This window comes from Hipposideros armiger, unplaced genomic scaffold, assembly GCF_001890085.2.
Source record: "Hipposideros armiger isolate ML-2016 unplaced genomic scaffold, ASM189008v1 scaffold_639, whole genome shotgun sequence".
Taxonomy (NCBI): domain Eukaryota; kingdom Metazoa; phylum Chordata; class Mammalia; order Chiroptera; family Hipposideridae; genus Hipposideros; species Hipposideros armiger.
The window spans coordinates 1,234,247-1,257,932 of record NW_017731989.1 but is presented as its reverse complement, the minus strand read 5'-3'; the positions used below and the strand labels follow the sequence as shown (position 1 = coordinate 1,257,932).

General features: G+C 42.8%; 1 protein-coding gene across 5 annotated transcripts; it reads right to left on the bottom strand.

Annotated features, from left to right (window-relative positions):
• Positions 1-26: 26 nt before the first annotated feature.
• On the bottom strand, positions 27-22,408 carry LOC109372481 (protein ZNF738-like). 5 transcript variants are annotated; one of them, XM_019625757.1, is made up of 6 exons: positions 21,296-22,408; positions 18,967-19,093; positions 16,952-17,078; positions 8,940-9,029; positions 385-489; positions 27-255 (listed from the first exon to the last, which is right to left on the bottom strand). In XM_019625757.1, the coding sequence occupies exons 1-3, from the start codon at positions 21,308-21,310 to the stop codon at positions 16,969-16,971; spliced, it is 252 nt and encodes an 83-aa protein (XP_019481302.1). In that variant the 5' UTR covers positions 21,311-22,408; the 3' UTR covers positions 27-255; positions 385-489; positions 8,940-9,029; positions 16,952-16,968. The 5 variants fall into 5 exon arrangements, with proteins under 5 accessions (XP_019481302.1, XP_019481301.1, XP_019481297.1 ...); XM_019625756.1 differs by lacking the exon at positions 385-489 and having other exon boundaries at positions 16,983-17,078; XM_019625752.1 differs by lacking the exons at positions 27-255; positions 385-489 and adding an exon at positions 6,614-7,600 and having other exon boundaries at positions 16,983-17,078.
• Between the last annotated feature and the right edge of the window lie 1,278 nt (positions 22,409-23,686).

The window sequence follows — 23,686 nt, the reverse complement described above, 5'->3', positions numbered from 1 at the left end:
GTGATGATGTATTACAGAATTGTACAGTTCAAACCTATGTAACTTTACTAACCATTGTAACCACAATAAACTTTAATTAAAAAAAAAAAAGGACATTACAAGTCAGTCTGTGTGCCGGAGCAGAGCTGAGGGGATGTGAGCTGAGTCCTGGGTGATTGAGGAAAGAGAAGGACATGGAAACCATTGTGTGTTGTCTTCTTCAGGAGCAGTTTATCTTCCAAAGTTTCCATCTATTTGAATCTATTTCAATAATACCTAAAATATAAAAACCTCAGTAAAATATTAGGGAAGAAAACACTTTAAAGGTTTGAAAACTAGTGTTAATTCTGTTAAACCAGGAGTCCTTATTGCAGATAACCATTTAGAAACTTTTGTAATACGTACAGTGATGGTCCCATTGAGCGAAAGCCCAGTCAGCACCATAGTGGTGTCCAGAATGGGGGAGGGAGGAGTGTGACCAACTGCTTCATGCGTAAAGGTTTTCCTTTGCTGCGGATAAAATATTTAGAGCTGGGTGTGATATTTGTACAACAGTCTCAGTGTACTCAATGCCATTCACTTGTACTTTTTCATGGTTAACCTTGTATCATTTGAATTTCACTCAGTTAAAGAGAAATAGACCAAAAAATACACATATATAAAATCCTCAAAATTACCTAACATGGATCAATCAGAACACTAGATCCACCTGAATTAATTTTTGCATAGCTCTGACTCTCTTGTTTTGTGGCAAAATAAAAACTCTCTCCTTGTCAAATCCACAAACTTTTGTTTTCCAAAAAGGGACAGCTGACATTCTGGGCTGTAGCCATAGAATTCTCTCAGGAGTGGGAATGCCTGGACCCTTCTCAGAGGGCCTTATCCAGGGACATGATGTTCGAAAACTGCACGAAACTGCTTCTCTCTAAAAATCACTGACCATATTTGCATATTTGTTTTCCCTTTTGAGTCTTTTAGGAGCTCCAGACTTGCTTGTCTAAGTTTCAAATCCTTGTCAGTGAGACAGCCACTGAAACTGATTTCATTTCATGAGAAGAAAAGGCTTCCTCATGGGGAATATGGACTCTAGACGTCCCCTCTTGTCACGAGTTTACCATATTTCATGCTTGATTAGTGCTGGAAGTGCAACGTTAGGACTCAGGAAACCTATGGACAAGTTTTAGGAACACCTGATTCTGTGTTTCATCCTTGCGCTTTTGATTCAGTAGTTGCTGCAGGGACCTACTCTCTGAAAACTTAATAGAACCCCTTCCTTAGCATTCAGAAGGGGGCAGTCAGTTGACAAATCTCTGAAAAGTTTTCCTACACCTGTCTCTAATATTCTCTTCTTAGCTGAATAAAGAGCTGGCAATGTGTTCTGGAAAAGCCTAGCATATCATGTTCCATTTCTGTTTATGAACTAAATTTAATCTCCAATTTGCAACAACAACAAAAAACCACCCTCGAACTGCAAAGCGAAGGGGGAAATCAAAGGAAGTGGAAATGAATGGAGCAGAGAACACAAGAAAGAGATCACATGGGCACAGAGGAAGCCGCTCCACTGCTCGTGCGGAGCATGTCCTGAAATGGGAAATATCTGTGGGAAATAAGTTTATTTCTCAGGGGCTCTCAGAGGAAGTCGTCCTCAATTAACTCTGCTTTCAGGAACGAGTGAATGCTTTCACACACACACACACACACACACTCACCCTTACCCAGACACCACTGCCTGCTCTGACCCCTCTCAACTAGCACACAGTGAGCAGAGAATGTGACCTTCACTGGGAAAGCGTATTTGCGTTGAGATGGAGTTGGGTGTAAGGCACTCAGGGGACCTTGCTTTCTCAGGCTCCTTGCTGCTGGAAATGGCTTCTTGCGAGACCAACCTCAGTGGTGGTTAAAAAGGCAATTTAAACGGCCTCACCTCAGACCTGGGGAGGTATAATGTCTGAGTGTAGAGTTCCAGAAAGGCATCTGCAGTGATTTGTAAGTGCATGAAAGTTTGATGACCTATGATTAGCAAAGTTGATCTCAGCCTTGACTTCCCAATGGCATGCCCTGTGTGGTTTCAGAACTACCATCTCCTGTGTCCACCCCAGAGATTCTCCGTTAGTCTGCGGCAGGGCCCAGCTGTTGCCTTACAGCCAATCCCACGACCACCCCCTTTGCATTAGCCTCATACCCTGTAGTCGAGAGAGTGTCTCGGAAAACTGAGGCCGGATGGAATGATATCTGTAAAGCTCTCTCAGGGGGCGTCTTGGAAAACTGAGACCTGATGGAATGATATCAGTTGTCCCCCCTGGGAGGACATGTAACAGAGTGTCCTGGGACTGTGCAGTGATGTACAAAGGCATAGCATTTGTTGGAGTACAAAGGGGTCCGGTAATGGGAACAAGCCTTAAGGCACCCACGTATACACGGTTAATGATTCACCGTTCTACAGTTTTGCTTCTTTTGAAAATTCTCAATAAAAGCCAAGCATTGACCTAATTCAGGGCTCAGTCTTTCTTAGGCTGAGTCCCTTGGTCTTGCTCTCAAATCTGACTTCTGTCTCTTGATCTTATTCAATCTGCGCCGCCCCTCTCGTGTCCCATTTGCCCTTGCCACGCAGGACGTGACACCCAGCATCAAGAGTATCTTCACGGAGTAGCCCAGGATATTCTACCGTGAGGTCAGGGTTAAACACTGGGAGGACCCAAGGGACATTTCTGTGGACTGGTTACAAAGTCTGGGCAACGGTGAAGGCTCCATGGGGAGGCCTGCTCTGCTTTTTTGTAGCAGCAAGTCAACATAACCCATATTCTCTAAGGTGTAGCAAATTTGTAGGTAATCCTACAACTCAAGAGCACCCAAAGATTAAGGAGGGGACACTCACACGTTGGCCTCCATGTAGAAATTCCAGACGTGCACAAAAACAGTGAGACCATGCAGGCCCTCACTGGCTGTGGGGAGGCTTTGGCTCTCACTTGAATGTGCTGAAAGGTTTCTGGAGCAAAAGCAGCGTCATTAGAGGACGCAGAGCAGGATCAGAGTGGGACAGGATATGTTTCTCTGTGACAACAGAAAGAATCCTGGGCTTCTCAAAATCATTGCCTTTGAAGCAGATCTTCTCAAACCACACTTGAAGGGGGCTTTCTCCTTGACCTTTGCCCCTCTCCCGTGTCATCTGCTTTTATTCCCACGGGTGGAAGGCTAACGTCTCCTAGTCTTCACTTCTCAGGGCTTTTCCCTTTGCTCCAAATATGTGGCCAGGTGTGGATTTGAGACAATAACATCAGTTTTTTAGAAAAAGAAATGTGACTTGCTGCAGACTCTACAATTTCCACCCAGTATTGTGCTCAGTAGAGAAGAGAGGACATTATAGAAGTATATAGGGAATTACTTCCCGTTTCCTGACAGTCTCATTATGATGCTTAGAAAGCATTTTCAATTCACACTCTGAACTCCACATCAAAGTACTAATATGGACTCAAACATAAGGGGTGGAAATTGGAGTTAAGATGTAGGCAACAATAGTCTTTGTCACTGAGTTTCTATGATTCTCCCTAATGTAAAGTGGAGGATGCAGACCACCTCACACAAAGGGAAGGTGAAGGTCAAGATGAAACATTGTCAAGATTTTCAGCCAACAGAGCCAAATAACTTCCTTTAAAGAGGGTCACAAATTCAGTCACATGAAGCAGAAACCCAAGGAGACATTCTACAAATGACAGAAATTGAGTCCGGTAAGCGGGGTAGGAATTCTCGAAGGAAGCGCTCCTCACACGGGGAGACTAGCTTCCTGGAGTTCTCCAACATCACGTTCAGGTACAAATCCCACTGAGGCCTAGGATTTCCCACTCCTCCTGGGGAATTCTATGGCCACATCCCTGAATGTCAACGGTCTCTGAAGTAAATAATATACTTAACAAGTGGCCATGGACACAGTTCATACTTAGACCAAAGATGAAAAGAGTTAAAATGAGGGCCGGCCGAGTGGCGCGATGGTTAAGAACTCGCTTGGGATGCCAGAGGGCCCCGGTTCGGATCTCACACATGAGGGCCAGTGACACTGCCCTCTGTAGCTAAGATGCTGAACAACAGCTCAACCTGGAGCTGGGCTGCCATGAGTCACTGGCTACGGCGTAGGCTGCAGCCCCTGTGGCAGTGGGTTGCCATGGGCTACTGTGTGTAGCCAGCAGCCAGCGTGAGCGGCCAGCAGCCGCAGTGAGCGGCTGTCCAGAAGCCAGCGACTGATCTGCCTTGCCCGGGAAGAACACAATGATGGTGCCAACTTGGGCCAGTGAAGCAACGTCCTCCATAACTAGACTGAAGAACAAAACAACAGCAACTTGTCTGTTCCCCTTCCCCCAATTCCCCAGCACTGTTCCCATCCCCCCAATTCCCCAATTAAAAAAAGAGTTAAGAGAAGTGGTTTTGAGGTAGGTGAATTCAATTCTGACATATAAAATTATAGTACTTTCAACATGGTAATATTCTCCAATATTTTTCTAATTAAAAAAGTGAGTGACATAGATACAAAAACCTGCTATAGATAATACACTTTGGGGAAGATAAAATATGTCATTAAGGCTTCAACAGAGGCACATATATTTTTGAGGGTGTATACACCATATGGGCAACTCATGGTGGGTTTGAAGTGTATTTCTCAATTAAAATGTGTAAAACAATGGACTGTATATTTTATTACATTGCAGGTTCTGATCCAGAAGTTCTGGTGTGGGGCCAAAGTTTCTATATTTCTAACATCATGGCCACTCATGCTACTGCTTCAGGTCCCAGTGCCACACTTTTTAATATCAAAGCACTAAACACATGGCAAGACCTGATGGATGACTTGGAAAGGAAAGAGCTTCATAGCAATGAGTGGTTCTTCAGAAATAGCAATAAAGGCGGACCATTCCTTTTGAACATTGTATATTCTGAGACATTATTCTAACAATTCCTAATATTAATGCATAAAACTACAAAAAAAGTCTATGAGAGCATTACTTTTCTTTTATATTTTCCAATATCCAGTGTATTGGTGCACAATTAACTCCTGATCGTTCACAGAATGTGAAGGAGTTCACAAGACTCTACAAAGTAGAAGAGCAAGAAAAGGTTTGTGGAAAGTCAGGAACAGAGAGACTTCTGTTTGGAAGAGAAATACAGGCAAAGGGAGTTTTGCCAGGGCAGAGTTTGATGGAGACAGCTGTGGCGAGTTTCTGTTTAGCTGGAGTTTAATATTTTTCCATGGAGGATGTAGGGTGCTTGCTAGCATGCAGGGAGGCTGCTGTTACAATTGTCTTCTCCTGCGAACTGTCCTGTTTCCACTGATGATGGATGTGAAGTGTTTGTTAGCTTGCAGCTGCAGTGCTAGCCAGGGGATTCAGAGCCAACTGGTTAATTTTTAGGTTCATTCCTGCCAGCTCACAAGGTTGCTCCTGTTAACTCTTTACTTGTCTCATCATCCAGTATTTAGAACCTGGGCTTTAACCTAGCTTTTCTGACCTAGAATTTATCTACAAGACATACAAAGTGAGTATTCAGAGAAAATCATCAACACAGTATCATAGCAGATTTTGTAACTGATAATGTTGGAAACAAGAAGGTCCAAAATGGAATTGATCAAACAAGTTCTACATTTTAGGCACACATCCATATCTCTAAGTAGTAACTATGTACATGACAAAAGTGACACAGTGGAAAAATTTCAATGTCACTGAAATTAAGAAATATTTTCAATTGCAGAAACTTATGCACCTATTTGTTGATGACATTTTTTCAGTGTTTTAAAAAGACTATGGGGAAAAATATGCCCAATGATGTAAACGCATATAAAAACTAGTTGTGGGTGCAAACATTACTGAAAAATGTTATCATTGTGCTGAATTATATTTTAGACTTTGGAAACACTCAAACATCTATGAACTATATCAGTCTTTTTTTTTTTTTCCTGAAAATAGGACAAAGACATGAAAAAGAGTACGAGTTAGCAGACTTAACTTTGGAATAAAAAGAGAACTTACAGGACTGAGGTCTGACTTAGAACCTCCAGTTGTAAAAACCAGTATCTGTAATACACAAAGGTCAAAGCCTTCATGTTCTAAACCAAAAACAAGGAAAGACAAACTCGGAAGAAAGGGTTTTCTAAAGTAAATCTCGTTCTTTATACACAACACTCAGTAAATACCCCCAAATCCTTACTAGTGGAAATAGGAAAACAGTTAATATTACAGAGGAACAGGGCACACAAGACCTGTATCAAGTGAATGAAGGTAACACCAGCTGTGATGGAACAAATTTGTCTCAGCTGCCTGATGCAGATGGATAAACACATCATCTATCCTGCTATCATTGGGGGAAAATGAATTATGATATGACTCTAACCACAAGGAAATGGCTGCTTCAGGCACATTTCAAGCCACATGTAGCTCCCATGTCTGCTAACCTTTAAACAGTCTTTCTTTAGCATTCTAGACAGCAAGCTTCTCTTCCCATTTGTAAATTAAAACCACAGGGAATAAAATTCCTAGTGCTGTCATTCCACTGCATCACCAAATAGTGAACTGGTGATTACAACCGTGACTAAGGTGGGAGAGGTCAACATTGGTGGCAGGAGAACAAGTCATCCATTACACATCACTATTAATACATTAAAAATCACTTGCTTTATTACTAATGTAAATATAAGTTCACACAGAGTCTAAATAAAGCATGGCCAACCACCTATAGGACCTATACACAAAATACACATAACAAGCATTTAGGAAGCATTCTGGTTGTTCTGACATAATGACCTTAGAGCTCTGTTTTCCATGGGTTTGAAGACTGAGGCTCACTGTTTATTCACTATATGTACTCTGATTTAAAGTAATATCTGAAAACTGTTCTTCACTGACTACTTTGTAATGTCAATTCTCTGATATTTTAGATTTCATTTTCGACTCAACATTTCCTCACATTGTTTTACATGTTTAAATGTCACGCTTCCGACCGGAAACGCCAAGGACGAGACAGAAATGCAACGCAAAGAATGGGGAGGAGGACAGACAGCGGTCTGACCCCGCATCCTCGCTGACTTCTGTCTTTTACTACAGACAACAGAGAACAGGTGGTAGGAAATAACAAGCCCACCCCCAAGGCTAAAGGAGAGCTGCTTAGTCTAAGAGTTGTTTTTTAGCTCAAGAGGAGCAAAACAGTTTCAAGGACTTTGGCAGAGGCACCATTTTCAGTGTGGCAGGCATCCAGCCTCACTCAGTTAAACCTTAGTTGACCGCTGAGCTTTTGCTCAAGGAAGCAACCTTACAATCTTGGTTTTGGGGATTCATGCGGGGGAGTCCCTAATGTGTCCCTGCATTTAAAGTCACTTTGGAGCATGAATTCTGTGGGTTTTCTGAAGTTTATATTTTAAACAAAGTGCTTTCATCGTTGATTTTGAATGTAATTTATCCACACTAAGCATTCTCTGATATTGAGTGAGGCTGCAGGTCCAGCTACAGGGTTTCTTGGATTCTTCAGTTTTAAGGTTTCACTCCATTATGAATTTTCATGTGTTGAATAAACTGTAAATGATGAGTAATGGCTTTACCACATTTTTCACATATTAGACTTCTCTCCGGTATGCATTCTCTCATACCTAGTAAGATATGAACGCTGAGAAAAGGCTTTACCACAATCTGTACATTTGTAAGGCTTCTGGTCCAGTATGGGTTAACTCATGTCCAGTAAGATATGAACATTGAATAAAGGTTTTACTACATTCTCGGCATTTGAAAGGCTTCTCTCCAGCATGAATTCGCCTATGTTTAGTGAGAGCTGAATGCTGAATAAATGCTTTGCCACAGTGTTCACATTTGTAAGGCTTCTGTCCAGTATGAATTCTCTCATGTTTAATAAAAGATGAATGCCAATTAAGGGCTTTATCACATTCTCTACATTTATAAGTCTTGTCTCCACTATGAATTATCTCATGTCCACTAAGATTTGAACACCGAGTAAAGGTTTTGTCACGTTCTCTAAACATGTAAGCCTTCACTCCAGTATGGGTTTTCCTAGGTCCATTTAGACTGGGTAATTGACTAAAGACTCTCCCACACGAAATGCATTTGTAAGGTTCCTCCCCAACATGAATATTCCCATGTCAGTAAGATATAAAGATTGGTTCAAAGACTTCTTATATTCACGATGTTTGACTTCTCTACAATATAAATATTCTGATGTGTGAGATTTGAGCTTTCATGAAGACTTTCTCATGTGTACACTGGTTCTCTAGAAACTGAAATCTCGAATGTTTATAATGATGTGACCCTTGCTTAAAGTTTTTCCAAGATTCACTGAATTGATAACTTCTCTCATCAAGACATATATTCCAGTAATCAATAAGGACAGAAAGGCCTTTAATGAGGACTCTAATTTCATTTAAACAGGTAAAGTTGTTCCCAATTACTCCCTGATACCTATGGAACCATGATGCTTGTATAAATACCATCCCACATTTATGAAAATGAAAGAATTTGGAACAAGGAAGGATTCTTTTTTGGTGAAAGAATAATGAAAGCCTGGTTAAGAGACTGTAGAATTGATCATATTTAGAATTTTTATCTTCATTTTTAAATCTCTGATTTTTAAATGTTTGACTGAAAGTTTAATCTAATCCTACTTTTTAAATGATTCAAATTATTGTCACACCATGTATTAGGTAACTTCCCAAATATTCCACATTTCCTTTCAAAGAATATATATCTTTAGTAAACTGTTTTCTAGCTTTACATTCACAAACAAGTGTTTTGCTAATGTAACTGCCTTAAAGTGCAGGGTTTCTCAACATGTCTTATATCTTTGATCTCTTTGGCAACAGGGAATTTACTATGAGTAACTGTCCCAGTTTGCTTATGTCCATCATAATATCCCTTTGGCCCTTCACATTCCCTCTTACATTCCCAGTCTTTCTTAAGTGCAGATTGTTAAGGCCTCACCTTCCATATTTTACCAGTACCATTTTGTAGAATGAATATATTCTATTCCTGGGTTTGGCAACAAGTCCAAGGTGTCCTCAGAAGACATAGCTGAAAGACACAATAAATTATCACTCTTACTACACACAGGTGAATATACTTTCAATTCTAAGACACAAACTTAATACTGACTATAGGACTTAACAAGATAACATAAGGCGAAACACCAAAACTTCTGTCCTCCATGGAGACATAAACTTAGCAACAGTACTGACACAATTAACTTTCTGAATACCCAGAAACCATGTTGAGGAAAGCAAGCCATATGGAAGAGTCACATCAAAGAGGCAAAAAAAGTTGCTTACATTTGCCAACAGTAGCTAATAGCTGTGCGCTCACCCTGGCACACATGGCAATGTTGTGAGAAAACCCCAATCGCCAGTTTCTTCTGAGGAAAATAGATGGCTACACTGCATGTCAAATGAACTCGCTTGCTGCAGCCACCTGAGAGACTCGTTTATCTTCTGCATGACACCGAGTGCTAAGGGAATGGCAGTGCAATGTGAATGCATTGTGGTGGCCACTAAGAAAAAAGGTGAGTAATTTTTCAAAGACCACAAAAAGTGCAGTACTGTATACAATCATCAAGGATAGGAAGATACCACTGCCTCTAAAGAACAAACAGAAAGGCCAGCTGAGTGCTCAGTTGGTTAAGAGTTTGCTTAAGAGGTAGAGCTCTGAGCAACAGGGTCACTGGTTTGATTCCCACATGGGCCAGTGAGCTTCATCAGAGCTGTGCCTGAGCTGAGCTGCCATCAGGTGGCAGGACAGCTGAGCTGGTGAGAGCACATGCTCCTAATGACAAGATTGCCTGTTCGACTGTGGGCTATGCCCACCCATTGCTGGGACTGAACTCAGCACACTGAGCTGTGCTGTGGCCAGAACGGCTCAGTGGATAGAGCATGCACTCTTAACAGCAAGGTTGCAGGTTCGACTCCTGAATAAACATAAATAAATAAATAACATAACATAACATACAGAAAACATTTTAAAGTGCAAAATTACGTGCAGAAAACACAGAAAATACATCCGCAGTACTGGAGGCCTCAGAATTTGAAGCACAGCTGCCTGTTATTTGTGTTTTCCTGAACAAAGCAAGTCCACAAAGTCTGGGGTGGTGGCTGTTTCCTCTCATAAATTACAGCAAAAGATCACAAAGCATATAAAGAAACAGACAAACATGGTCCCATCAGAGGAATAAACTAAATCTTGAGAAATTAGCTCAAAACTAATAGGCGTATTAATTACCTGACCAAGAACTCAAAATACACTGTCATAACTTAAAAGATGTTTTAAGTTACCCTATGATCACCACAAAAAAATACCTACAACAATGAAATACCTACAATAAAATACCTACAACAGATACACAAAAAGAAATAGAGAAAATAATCAAAGCATGACACTACCAACAGAAAACAAAGAAATAGGCCGGCCAAGTGGCTCGTTGGTTAACAGTAGGCTTGGGAGCGCGAGCCCTGAGCAGCAGGGCCGCCAGTTCGGATCCCACATGGGGGCCAGATATGCTGCACCCTCTATAGTTAAGATGGTGAACAACAGCTCAACTGGGAGCTGGGCTGCCGTGAATCACTGGTGACGGTGTAGGCTGCAGTGGGCTGCTGTGAGCTACCGTGAGTGGCCAGCAGCCAGCGTGAGCAGCCAGCAGCTGGCATGAGCTGCCGTGAGCTGCAGTGAACGGCCGTCCAATGGCCAGCGACCGATTCCCTCACCGGGGAAGAGCACAATGATCATAATACCAACATGGGCCAGAGAAGCAACATCCTCCACAACTAGACTGAAGAACAAAAGGACAGCAACTTTTCTGTTCCCCTCCCCCAATTCTCCAATAAAATCTTTAAAAAAAAAAAATCAAAGAAACAATGGAACACAAGTCAGAGGGAAAAACATGGAATAGCTACACAAAGGGCAGATAACAATTCTAAAATGGTTATAGTAGTACCTCTGTCTCAGTGATTACTTTAAATAAAAACAGATGAAACTCCCTGAATCAATAGACATGAGTTGGCTGAATGGATATAAAAATAAAATCCAACTACCTTCTTCCTACAAGAGACTCATTTTAGATGTGGGGACACTCATGGGACTGAAGACAGAGGATGGGAAATGTATTCCATAGAATTGGCCACCAATAAATGGCACAGGTGCCCATAATGGTATCAGACAAACAAACAGTAAGTATCAAAAAGCGTCAGAACACAAAGCATATAATGATAAAAGGGTAAATTTAACCACAAGGTATAACAATTATACTTATAGAAGAGGTGTAGCCAAACTAATATGGGACTTCCACAAAAAATATAAATGCAACTATCATATGACCCAGCAATTCCACTTCTGGGCATTATTCAGAGAATACAAAAGCACTAATTCAAACAGATATCTGCATCCTTACATCCACTGCAACGTTATTTATAACAGACAAGATATATATGCCCATCAATCAATGAATGGATAAAAAAGATGTGATAAATGTACACAATGGAATGTTTCTCAGCTAGGAGAAAAATAGAAATCCTGCCAGTGGCAGCATCATACATGGACCTAGAGTGTATTATGCTAAGTGAGATAACTCAGAAGGAGAAAGACTAATGCCGTACAATTTCACTGATATGTGGAAGCTTAGAAATAGAAATGAAAAAACATTTCAATAAAAATTTCAAGATAGGGCCGGCCGAGTGGCTCAGTTAGTAGAAGCTCAAGCTCTGAATAACAGACCTGCTGGTTCGATTCCCACATGCACCAGTAAGTTGGACCCTCTATAGCTAAGATCATGAGCAACAGCTCGTCTGCAGCTGTGAGCTACCGTCTGCAGCTGTGAGCTACCGTGAGCGGCCGTCCAATGACCGGCGACCGACTGCCTCAGCCAGGAAGAGTGCAGTGATAATACCAACATGGGCCAGTGAAGCGACATCCTCCACAACTAGACTGAAGAACAAGAGGACAGCAACTTCTCTGTTCCCCTTCTCCCAATTCCCCAGCACTGTTCCCCTCCCCGAGTTCCCCAATAAAGTCTTAAAAAAAATGATTCAAGATACAGAGAATTAACAGATCATTGCCAGAGAAGACAGGGCCATGGGGAAAGGCAAAAAAAGTGAAGGGGAATCAGAGGCATAAACGTCTAGTTAAGAAAAGAGTAAGGCATGGGATTCAATGTAGCCTAGGAAATATACTCAACGATATCGTGATGCCTTGTAAGGTGACAGATGTTACTTGAGTCGTATGGTGATCACTTTGTAAGATATGTAAATGAAGAATCACCATGTTGTAAAACTGAAATGAATATAATATTGTATGCCACCTATACTGTAAAAATAGAAATAAATAAATGCATAAAACAGTTGATCCCGCTTTGGACCACAAGAAAAATTTTGAGAACTGTTTCTACTGTTTCACTTTTTCCAACAAGCATGTATTAGTAGTATAATGAAAAAACACACCATGGTGCTGCACAATGAGAAATGAATTCAAAAATTTCATTAGAGTTGACTTATAATATTGTCAGAATATTTAATGCAACCTCATCTCCATCTACACAAGACTCAATATGTATTTATTCCATGAAAAAAACACAGAGATCAACTTCAAATTTTAATGTTAATAATATAAATTTAATTACATACATTTCACATTTTTTCCAAGATCAATTCGTAACTGAGTTTCTTTTTTCAAATCGTAGTTTTAAGTTTTGAACTCCCATGTTTCAAATCAAATATTAACGAGCAAAAATGCCAAAGAAGTCATCGTCAAGGATACAAATGTGAAACCACTAACTGGAAAAGAATATTTGCAAAAGAAATACCTGTAAAGGTCTACTACGCAAAACACACAAATAAGTCTTCACTCTGATCGATAAGAAAACTACCAACCTCATTAAAACATGGGCCAAAGCCCTAAACACACACCTCACTGGACAAGACATACAGAAGACAAAATGATATGTAAAAAGATGCTCCACATCATGTCACCAGGGAAATGCACATGAAAACAACGACGAGAATTAAACACACAGCAAGTTAAACATGACACACCTATTAGGAAGACCCAGAACCCAGAAGACGGACAACATCAAGTGCTGGTGAGGACGTGGAGCAGCAGGAACTTGCATTCACTCCAGGTGGGAACAAAAAATGCTGCAGCCTCTTGGGTACACAGTTTGGTGGTTCTTACATATCCTCTCACCATAAGATCAAGCAATTGTGCTTCTCTGTAGTTACCCAAAGAGCTGAAAACGTTTACCCAATAGTCCACACGTGTGTGTTCACAGCAGCTTTATTCATAATTTCCAAAACTAGGAAGCAATCAAGATGTCTGTCAAGAGGTGAATGGCTGAGTAGACTGCGGTGCATACAGACAATGGAATATTATTCAGTGCTATAGAGAAAGAAATATCAAGCCATGAAAACACATGGAGAAAACCTAGATACATATTAAGTGAAAGAAGTCAATCTGAAAAAGGCACACACTGTGATTCTAGCTATGACATTCCAGAAAAGGCAAAATGATGGAGACAGCAAAAAGATCACTGCTGGCCGGGGTTTAGGGGACAGAGATACGAACATGCGGAGCACAGAGAATATTCAGGTCTTTGACACTACTCTGCATGACACATCATCATAAATGTTCCACACGCTCAGAATGGGCAGCCCCACAGTGAACCCCAAGGAGAACTATGAACTCTACGTGACAATTATGTGTCAGTGTAGCGTCATCTATGTAACAAATGTACCAATGGGGTTACAAGTGACCTGGACAACGGCAAGGCTGTGCATGTGGGAAGGGCATGGAGGGGATCTTCAGTAACTTCTACTCCATTTTGCTGTGACCTAAAAGTGTTCTTAACATAAAAGTCATCCTTGGGCTCCTGCTTCTCCTAAATATCTGATCTCAGGCCCACATGTCTTTCCAGTAGTATGACATTCTCTTACAAGAACATAAATGTCTGCATCCACTGTTAAAAAAACTGTATCGCTGCACAACAATTAGGATGACCACTGTCAAAGAAACACAAAATATCGAGTGTTGCAAAAATGTGGAGAAATTGTCCCTTAGGCACTCTTGGATGAAATATCAATTGTTGCAAACAGTATGAAAAACAGTACAGAGGTCCCTCAAAAGATTAAAAATAGAATTGTGCTATGATGCAGCCTTTCGCGTCAAGGTTCATTTCCAAGAGACTTCAAAGGAGGCTTTGCAAGAGCCACGTGCACACCCATGCACACTGTAGCATTATTCACAAAGCCTGTAATAGGTTGAAGCAACCCAAATGGCCATCGATAGATGAACGGTCAAAGAAAATGGTCAAAGAAAATGTAGCATATACATAAAATGGAATAGTAGTCTGCCTTGAAATAGAAACAGGTGCTCTCACCTGATACAACACAGAAAAACCTTGAGGACATTTAAGTAGAGCTCAAGAGTCAGAAAGACACAGATGCTATGAGTCCACTTCTGTGAGTCGCCTAATGCAGTCCTCTTCATACAACAAAAACAAGGGAATAGCCATGGGCTTGTGTTGAAGGGAAATGAGGGAGTGGTTGTTTAATGGGTACTCAGTGAGTTTTGCAAGATGGAAATTTCCAGAGATCAGTTGTACAACAATGTGAATATATTTAAAACAACTGGACTATACAGGTACAGATGGCACAATTTTAATCACGTATTACCAAAACTGAAAATGAAAAATATCTAAAAAACATAGTTATAATACATTTCTGAAATTACTTTGAATTCAAAAAGTGGTTCTCTCACAAAGAGAATATCAAATCATCAATAAACAGATGTTAAATTAAGACTATTACCACAACTACTTAACTGCACAGGATAAGAAAAGCACTCACCACTAACTAACAAGACATAAACAAGATGAGGCACAAAGTTGGACTAAAATGATACAAACATGTACATCATTTTAATGGCAATAGACATATGCCTGATTCGTATGTAAATCAAATCCCACATTCTCTAAGTGTACTGAACTGAAAACTGTCATTCACATTCATATATATAAGTAACAACTCAAAATGCAAGTAAATGAGTTTGAGGAAACTACCATATAAAAGAAAACACGTTGTTACGGAACTGCAACATGAGAATAAGTGGCAATGTATTCCCAAAATTCTCAACACTACACACATGTACTATTGAGAAGAATCCTTCCATAAACCTGCTCAGTTTCCACCATCAGTGTGGCCCCATGAAGAGCAAGCATTCTCAATCATCAGAATACATGTTGTAGGAAAGCAAAATTTCCCAGACAATGCATTACAATCATTCATAAATATCTCTAAGGAAAATTTTAATAAATAACTATTTAAAACACACTGAAGACATTTTCTGTTGTTAACATATTTTGCTATTCTAACACAAAATGTATGGGCTGTAATCCATCATCCGGGGGGGGGGAACCCTTCACTGCTAAACAAAAGCATGAGAAAGTTATAAAATATCAGAGAATCAGGTATCTATAAAATCAACATTTGAGATTAAAGTACAACAGGATTGAGAGACATGCTGATGAACCTCATGATTAATTTTTGACTGAAGTAAACTGCAATTGAGGAAGGAAATATTTTCCAAAATATGGGAACCTATTAATTCTACAAGTCACTTCTTACCAACCGATTTCATTCGAGCACGAGTATCAGCACTTCTGAATCTAAAACTACTAATCTGGGCCAGCCAAGTGGCGCATTGATTAAGAGCTGGCTTGGGACGCCAGAGGGCTCTGGTTCGGATCCCACATATGAGGGCCAGTGACACTGCCCTCTACAGCTAAGATGCTGAACAACAGCTCAACTTCTTGGAGCTGGGCTGCCATGAGTCGCCAGCGATGGCATAGGCTGCAACCCCTGCTGCAGTGGGTTGCCATGGGCTACTGTGTGTAGCCAACAGCCAGTGTGAGTGGCCAGCAGTTGCAGTGAGCGGCCATCCAGAAGCCGGCAACTGATCTGCCTCACCTGGGAAGAGCGCAATGATGGTGCCAACTTGGGCCAGTGAAGCAACGTCCTCCACAATTAGACTGAAGAACAAAACAACAGCAACTTGTCTGTTCCCCTTCCCCCAACTCCCCAGTACTGTTCCCATCCCCCAATTCACCAATAAAAATCTTAAAAAAATAAATAAATACAACTACTAATCTGACAAAGATAGAATCAGAAATGGAAAACATTGAAGACCCAGGCCCAGGCAGCTTTGGACTGAACAAGACAGAATTATAACGATAGGCATTAAGAAATCAGGGAACAATGGAGGCTTTCCTAAATGGTGGGCAATGTTTTAAACTCCACTATGGCATTAATTCATTTAAGAATTCTGTGAGGTAAACAGGTACATTAAACTATTCTTACATGCAGGAATTGGGAGTAGACACTCAAAATTTCTAATGTTAGTTCATACAAAGCAAAAGGACATTTTGGAGTAAAACTGAGATTGAGGGTTTCTGACTTTAGGGAGGTGCCTTGTACTGAGATGAAATTACTGAGTCTGAACTTAATGGTTGAAGCCTCCTTAGGATTAGAAATTATAAAGCAGAAAATGTGTGGCATCTGTCCCCAGTGCCCCTGGGATTTTCCTCCAAATTCCAGGACCTCCACCACTTCCTTCACAAACTCCTTACAAGAAGCAATAACAGAATTTTAAAATATGGCTTCAGGGAGAATTCCTCAGCAGAAAGCACAGATTTGCCCGGGCCCCCAAGGCAATGGAACAGTAGCCAGCCCATGGCAGCCGCCACAGTCCAGGGGGAGGACATCAGCCCTCACTGCAATGTGACCCAGATCACTGAGCAGGGCAGTCGCTACAGGATGTGGCAGCACAAGACGTATTGGACGGGACTGTCTCTCTGTGACAGCAACAGGAAGAAACCTGGGCTTCTCACATCCTTTCCACTGAAGCAGAGCTTCCTAAACCACATCTTAAGGTCTGCTTTCCTCAGAGACCTTTGACCCTCTCACCTGTATCATCTGCTCCTTCATTCCCACCGACCTGGGAGGATGGATACTGTCTTTTTTTGCTTCACATCCCAGGCCTCCTTCATTCTCTCCAAACAGGTAACCAGGTCTGGCTTAGAGACAGCAAGATCTGTTTATTAGTAAAAGAAACATGAGTTTGTTTGTTTTTTAATATATTTTTAAGGTTTTTTAAAATTTTTTATTGTTGTTGGTCTTTAAGCTGAGATTACATAGTCAATGTAATGTGTTCAAATATTGCTCGTGATCCCTAAAGGCAGTCTTCGCCACCGACCCCTCCGGTGCTCTTGACCCCAGACCTTGGTTGGGTCTCCCCATGGCCCCCACACTCCCCACCGCCCACCCTCACACACCTGAGCCAACTCCTGTTCGCAGGCCGACTCAACGTCTGCAGCTGCTAGTCCAGCATGTCCTGGGTCACCCGTCCTGAGTCCCCTGAATTTTGACATCAGTCATCACATCACCCAGGATCCACCAACCCATCACAGGGCTTCGTCCTCGACCCTCACGGGCCTCCCACACAGTCACTCGGAGATGCTCTGAGGACAGGTCACAGGGAAACGTGGCAGGAGCGCTGTCACCGTGTCACCGGGCTCTGTGGATACACGCCCCCAGGAGTCCCCGCACGGGCTTCGTGAGGACACGAGAGTGTGAAATAGCTGAGACCATGTGCATGGTCTGGAAGGGTCTCTGGGCCGTGTCCACCCTCCTTTCAGGACCCGCGTCCCGAGCCCAGGCCTTCGCCATCCTCCCTGGTTTGGGGTTTGCTCTCGGTTCCCGGGCACCTCTCTGGACTGGTGACCAGTGTGGCCTCAGGGTGCGAGAAACGGCCGGGCTGGCACAGGGCGTCCCCTCCGGTCACATCCACACACGGGCTCAGGGGACAGCGCTCCCGGGGCTCACTGTGACCTGGGTGCGCCTGGGCCGACGCCGTGCCTCCCCCGCCATGCACAGAACCGCCTCCGACCGACCGACCAGCCGTGAGAACTGGAACCGACTCCGAGGAACCCTGAGACGCAGAACCGCCTGACGAACCACGAGGCCGGAAGTCGGTCGGAAGTCGGTAAACAAACGCGGCGGCACTTCCAGCGCTCACCGCGCCGCCATCTTGCGCCCCTGACCCGATGCCAGGGTCGGGCTTCTGCCCGCGGGGAGGTCACCTCTCTGCCCGTGGAGGGACCGCTGCGTCCCTCAGTCCCTTCTGCCCACTGTAGTCCCTTTGCTGTGACAACTGAACAGTCACCAAGGACAGAGGCCGGGCCACCCTGCAGGCCTGGCCCTGACCCACCGGGACCTCGGTAGGGACGCGTGTCCCGCCGGCCTTCCTGCCCGCGGCTGCTCACAGCCCAGCCTGGACTCCGTCTCTCCTTCAGCCCCCGTCAAACTCGGGCAAGGACATCAGTTGACACTTAGCGACACAATGAGTGACAACGTGCAGGAGGCGGTCACGGAGAGGACGTAACCCTGGCGACCCTCGAGCTGGCCTGTCCTTGACAGACCCTCCGCCTGCGGTCCCGTGGGAGCCTTTTTCAAGGACACGACCTACCAGAGCGACGTGTGGGGAGATCATCCGCCGGTGACCTGACAGAGCCGGCGGAGGCCTCTCCGGAAACAGTAAGGTCCTGGCCGGAGGGCAGGCGGGGAGCTTCTCCAAGACACATGAGTTTAGATGGAGAGTCTCCAATTTCCAATCCAGTATGTGCTCAGGTGAAAGGAAGTTTCATTGCAGAAAACTACAATATTCTAGAAATGGATTCCCCCAAAACAGTTATTTGACAGCACCTTTACTCTACTAGAAAAGGTGGGATGTTTTCAGATCCTGAGTTCCACTTCAAGGACATCATGAAGACTTCCTTTCTACATCAGCAAATCCCCAGGTGGTACTCAGAGCCAGGATCTGACACTACCACACAGAGCACAAGCTCCCAGGAGACGCTGTACTGATGAAGGAAACACCCCCCTGAGGTGGGGTAGGAGTTCTGGAAGGAAGTCAACCTCACCCAGGGAGCGCAGGTTCCTGTCGTTCTCCAGCATCACGTCCATGTACAGTTCCTGCTCAGCCGGGTACAGGCACTCCCACTCCTCCTGAGCGAAATCTATGGCCACATCCCTGAATGTCAACTGTCCCTGAAACAAAAGACACATTTACCACATAGCCACGGACAAGGTCATAACATGAATCAATATGAAAACAGAGTTAAGAGAACTGGTTTTGACCTAGGAGAGTGTCCGAAATGGAACACAAAGGCCACTGACAGTAATATTCTCGAGTGTTATTTTCTAACTCGGAAACAGGAGGATGACGTATGATCCACATTCCACTTAAAGGAAAATCTGTCTTTGTCTCTGAAAGATAGATTTAAATTCAGGTGTCAATGCAGGTATTTGGCTTTTTCAGTGTTATATTTGTATCATACAAGGTACATTATGTACATTTTTCTGCTGGAAATGTGATGGTGAGTTAAAAATGCAAAGTATTTCTCAAATTTTCATGTGGAGAACAAGGAATTGGACTGTTATAAAAATGCAGATTCCGACTGAGAAGTTCTGACATGGGGCCTGATTTCCACATTTAACAAACTCACTTTTAACTAGTGACACCAGTGTCTCTGGTCCATGTGTCACACTGTTCAATAGCACAGAGGAAGGAAACAGGCAAAAATACAAACATGACTTTGAATTGACAGATTTTTATGGAATTTACACTTCTCATAGAAGCATAGCAACACAATCCTTTATGAAAATGACTGAGAGCGTTCTAATTTTTTTTACATATTAATTCATAATGCACATAATCTTGTAATGCACATAACTCATAAACTGAAAACAATGTCATGCATCCTCTTGTATGGAAATATTTTCTGATGCATCCACTAAATGGTAGAGCTTGGGTTTTATTCCAAACTTTATAATTTTTCAAAAAAGACAGAAACCAATACGCATAGACAAACACTCATGAACCTACATGACCATTGCTATAACTGAGTAAAAGAGAAACACCTTAAGCAAGAAGAAAGAAAAGATCAAACACTGTTGAGATTTTATGGACCAGTCACACAGATAGACATATGGGAACTGTGTGCATATTAAAAATGACAGAGAAGGAAATTTTCATGTCACTGAAATAACAAGTATTTTCAATTCTGTACATCTCATAAATGTCTTCTGGATGATACTCTGTATTTTATAAATACAATAGGGAGAAGACCACACAGTAACATAAGTTATTGATGCTGTTTCTTTGAAAAAATTTGGATATCATTTGTCCTGATTAATACATTACTAATTACCACACTTCAAAACTTCAATAACATGATTGCTGTAAACTTTCTTAAAAACACAGTGATGACGTAGAGAATTACTTGACATGAGTGTGGAATATAATGAAAATTTACAGGAACAAGGCTTGATTTATTAAAACCTCCACTCCAAAAGCCAATTATCTCTAGTAAAGAAAGCTCAGGGCCTTCATTGTCCAAAGCAGAGGAACTAAGAAGAAAAGGGAGTTTCCAGGTGAAATGTGATGGTTTTTGCACATCTTTCTATAAATCCCTCCAGACCCTTGCTAATGATAAAGAAAACAATATTAACTTTATAGTGAATCCAGGACCTCAACCAGGTTAAAATCAGGTGGAACAAATGGGTATCAGGTGGCAAAGGCACACGGAAGGACACACCGTCACTGCTGTCATGTTACCAGCAAAAACGAACAAATAAGGAAATTATAATCTAAATCTGATCATAAAAATATTAGTTTTATACAAATTTGAATGCACATATAGCTCCCATGTTCTGTAACTCTAACAGTGCATTTAGACAGCAAGTAAATCTTACCAATCTAGTGAACAAGATAGTTCTAAATATTCTATTTTTTCCTGAACTTTCCAAGCCATTCTGAGCCCTGAGGCCATCCTGCATACTGGTGCACATTCTTACCCGTTCTACAGCCCTGACTCTAGTCACAGGACACACACCTACACCTCCCTCCTTCAGGACACCAGGCATCTGACCCTGCCCAACGGGGACCTTGGACATAACCCCCTTCCCAGGTGGATTTTATCAGTAGTTGAGGGTCAGAAATCACAATAAAATTCCTCACGTCCTGAAGGAGCAGATGGGCAGAATGCAGAGAAGGCTCTGGGAGAAAGGCAGAGTGTTCTACAGAGCTGACCTTGACTCTCATGAGAAAAAAAGGAAAAAGTAAGTAGTTGAAGAGAACCTCGCTAGGCAGAAACGTCAGAAGTAGAGAATTAAAGGTGGCAGGTTCTACACCAACGGCTTTTAGGAGGAAAAGCAGACACAGCCTGGGACCCGGGATGGAACGCTTACCTGAGAAGCAGCCATTTCTGCTCTGCGTTGTTTCCTCAGGTGAAGTTCTGGGGAATCACATCTGCATCTTGAGAATGTGCCCACAAGGGCGTCAGCTCAGGCCCCTCATCTGCTTCCTCCAAACAGCCAGAAGGACCTTGAAATGCTGAGAAGGTCGCCCCTTTCTGTCCCTTCTCACAGGACAGTCAGGGAGAAGAAGCTCCTACCTGAAGACAGAACTGTCAGTTTTCTCTTTCCTGACTCACATGCTCTCCCCTTCCACAGACGTCCACAAATTCCTACAGCAATGAGAACGTCGGATGCTCTCCTGCCCCCCACAAACCCAACACAGCATCCTATTACCTCCCCTGGACCAAAGGATTCTTTCAACAGTCACAACTGTGTCCAGGAGCCCCCAGCTAATCCCTGGCCTCACCTGAGAGTCTCCTGGGACACCTCACTTAACAATAATGCTCCACCCAGACCACTTATCCAGCTCCCAGGGGTAAGGAACAGGTGACATCATTCTTTGAAATTCCCACATTTCTAGGATGGGAACCATTTAGCTTCAATGAGCATGCAGGTCCCTGGGGGATCAGGGCCCACTCTAAGGAGTTATGGTTCTGCAGGTCTGGAGGGGGCCCAGGAAATGACATCTTTAAGCCTCCTGGGGGTGCTGACTTGCTCCCCAGACCTGTTTCCTGTCACACTGGGCTACAGATCTCAGACTCCATCTCAGACTCCACATGCTTGAGAGCTCTGGGGAGTGGGGCTTTGGTGTGGGAACTTATAAAAGGGGTGGCTCCCCAGGTGTATTTCCTTCCTGTTTTCCAGGAAATCATAGAGAATTAGTTAAAAAACATAAAATAATAAACATACATTTTGGTGTTGAAAAATTGTAAAAAAGGGTGAGCTATGGAAATACGCTGATCCAATTATTTCACAGTGAATAGACTGACTCCGTGGGAATGGAGTTTCAGGTCTTTCTGGTCCATCCTTCCACATTTTCAGAAAAAGAACCAGTGGGACTTGAGGAAACAGCTACTTGGTAGCTACAAGCTCATTAATTTTTTTTTTTTAATTCTTAGTATCGGGATTGTGGAGAGACAAAGATTTTATTTTATTTTTCTTAGATTTTTCTTTTTTATTGGGGAATTGGGGTAAGGGAACACCGTAGGGGAATCAGGGAAGGGGAACAGATAAGTTGCTGTCATTTTGTTCTTCAGCCTAGTTGTGGAGGAAGTCGCTTCACTGGCCTATGTTGGTATTATCATTGCGCTCTTCCCGGGTGAGGCAGTCGCTCGCCGGTCATTGGATGGCCGCTCACAGCGGCTCTTGGCAGCTCATGCTGGCTGCCAGCCACTCACAGTAGCTTATGGCAGCCCACTGCAGGCTCACTGCAGCCTATGCTGTCGCCTGCGACTCACAGCATCCCAGCTCCAGGTCGAGCTGTTGTTCACTATCTTAGCTGTAGAGGGCGCAGGATCACTGGCTCTCAATGTAGGATCCGAACCGGGGCAGTGCTGCTCAGAGCTGGCTTCCCAAGCCAACTCTTAACCAATGTGCCACTCCGCCGGCCCCCAGCTCACTAATTTAACAAATCATGTAAATTGAAGACAAAAGCTAACTCATCACACTACGTTCTCACTGCAGGCATCCTTACCAAACGCACACTGAAGTGCCCTAATATTATTAATAAATACCAGGGGATGTTTCAACATGTTAAAGAGTAGAAAGAATGCAGAGCTTCTCATCTAAACTAGACATAGTGTTATTAGAAGGGGAATCAATTCAAGATGTTATTTACTGTAATTATTTCTAGGATCAAAATTATAAAAAAATTGAGACTACCTCATATCTAGAAAAGAATAAGAGCTGGTAATGAGATAGCACCAAAACTTATTTCAGAAGTTAATGACTAGTTACAAAAAAAGCAGAAATTCAGCAGACTAAAATTTATCTCGATTTGCTTTTTATAAAAACAATGAATCAGGGCCGGCCAAGTGGCGCGTTTGTTAAGAGCTGGCTTGGGACGCCAGAGGACTCCAGTTCGGATCCCACATATGAGGGCCAGTGACACTGCCCTCTACAGCTAAGATGCTGAACCTGGAGCTGGGCTGCCATGAGTTGCCTGCGACAGCGTACGCTGCAGCCCCTGCTGCAGTGGGTTGCCATGGGCTACCGTGTGTGGTCAGCAGCCGCTGTGAGCGGCCGTCCAGAAGCCAGCGACTGATCTGCCTCGCCCGGGAGCACAATAATGGTGCCAACTTGGGCCAGTGAAGCAACATCCTCCACAACTAGAATGAAGAACAAAACAGCAACTAGAAAAAAAGAACGACAGCAACTTGTCTGTTCCCCTTCCCCCAATTCCCCAATAAAAATCTTAAAACAAACAAACAAACAAACAAAACA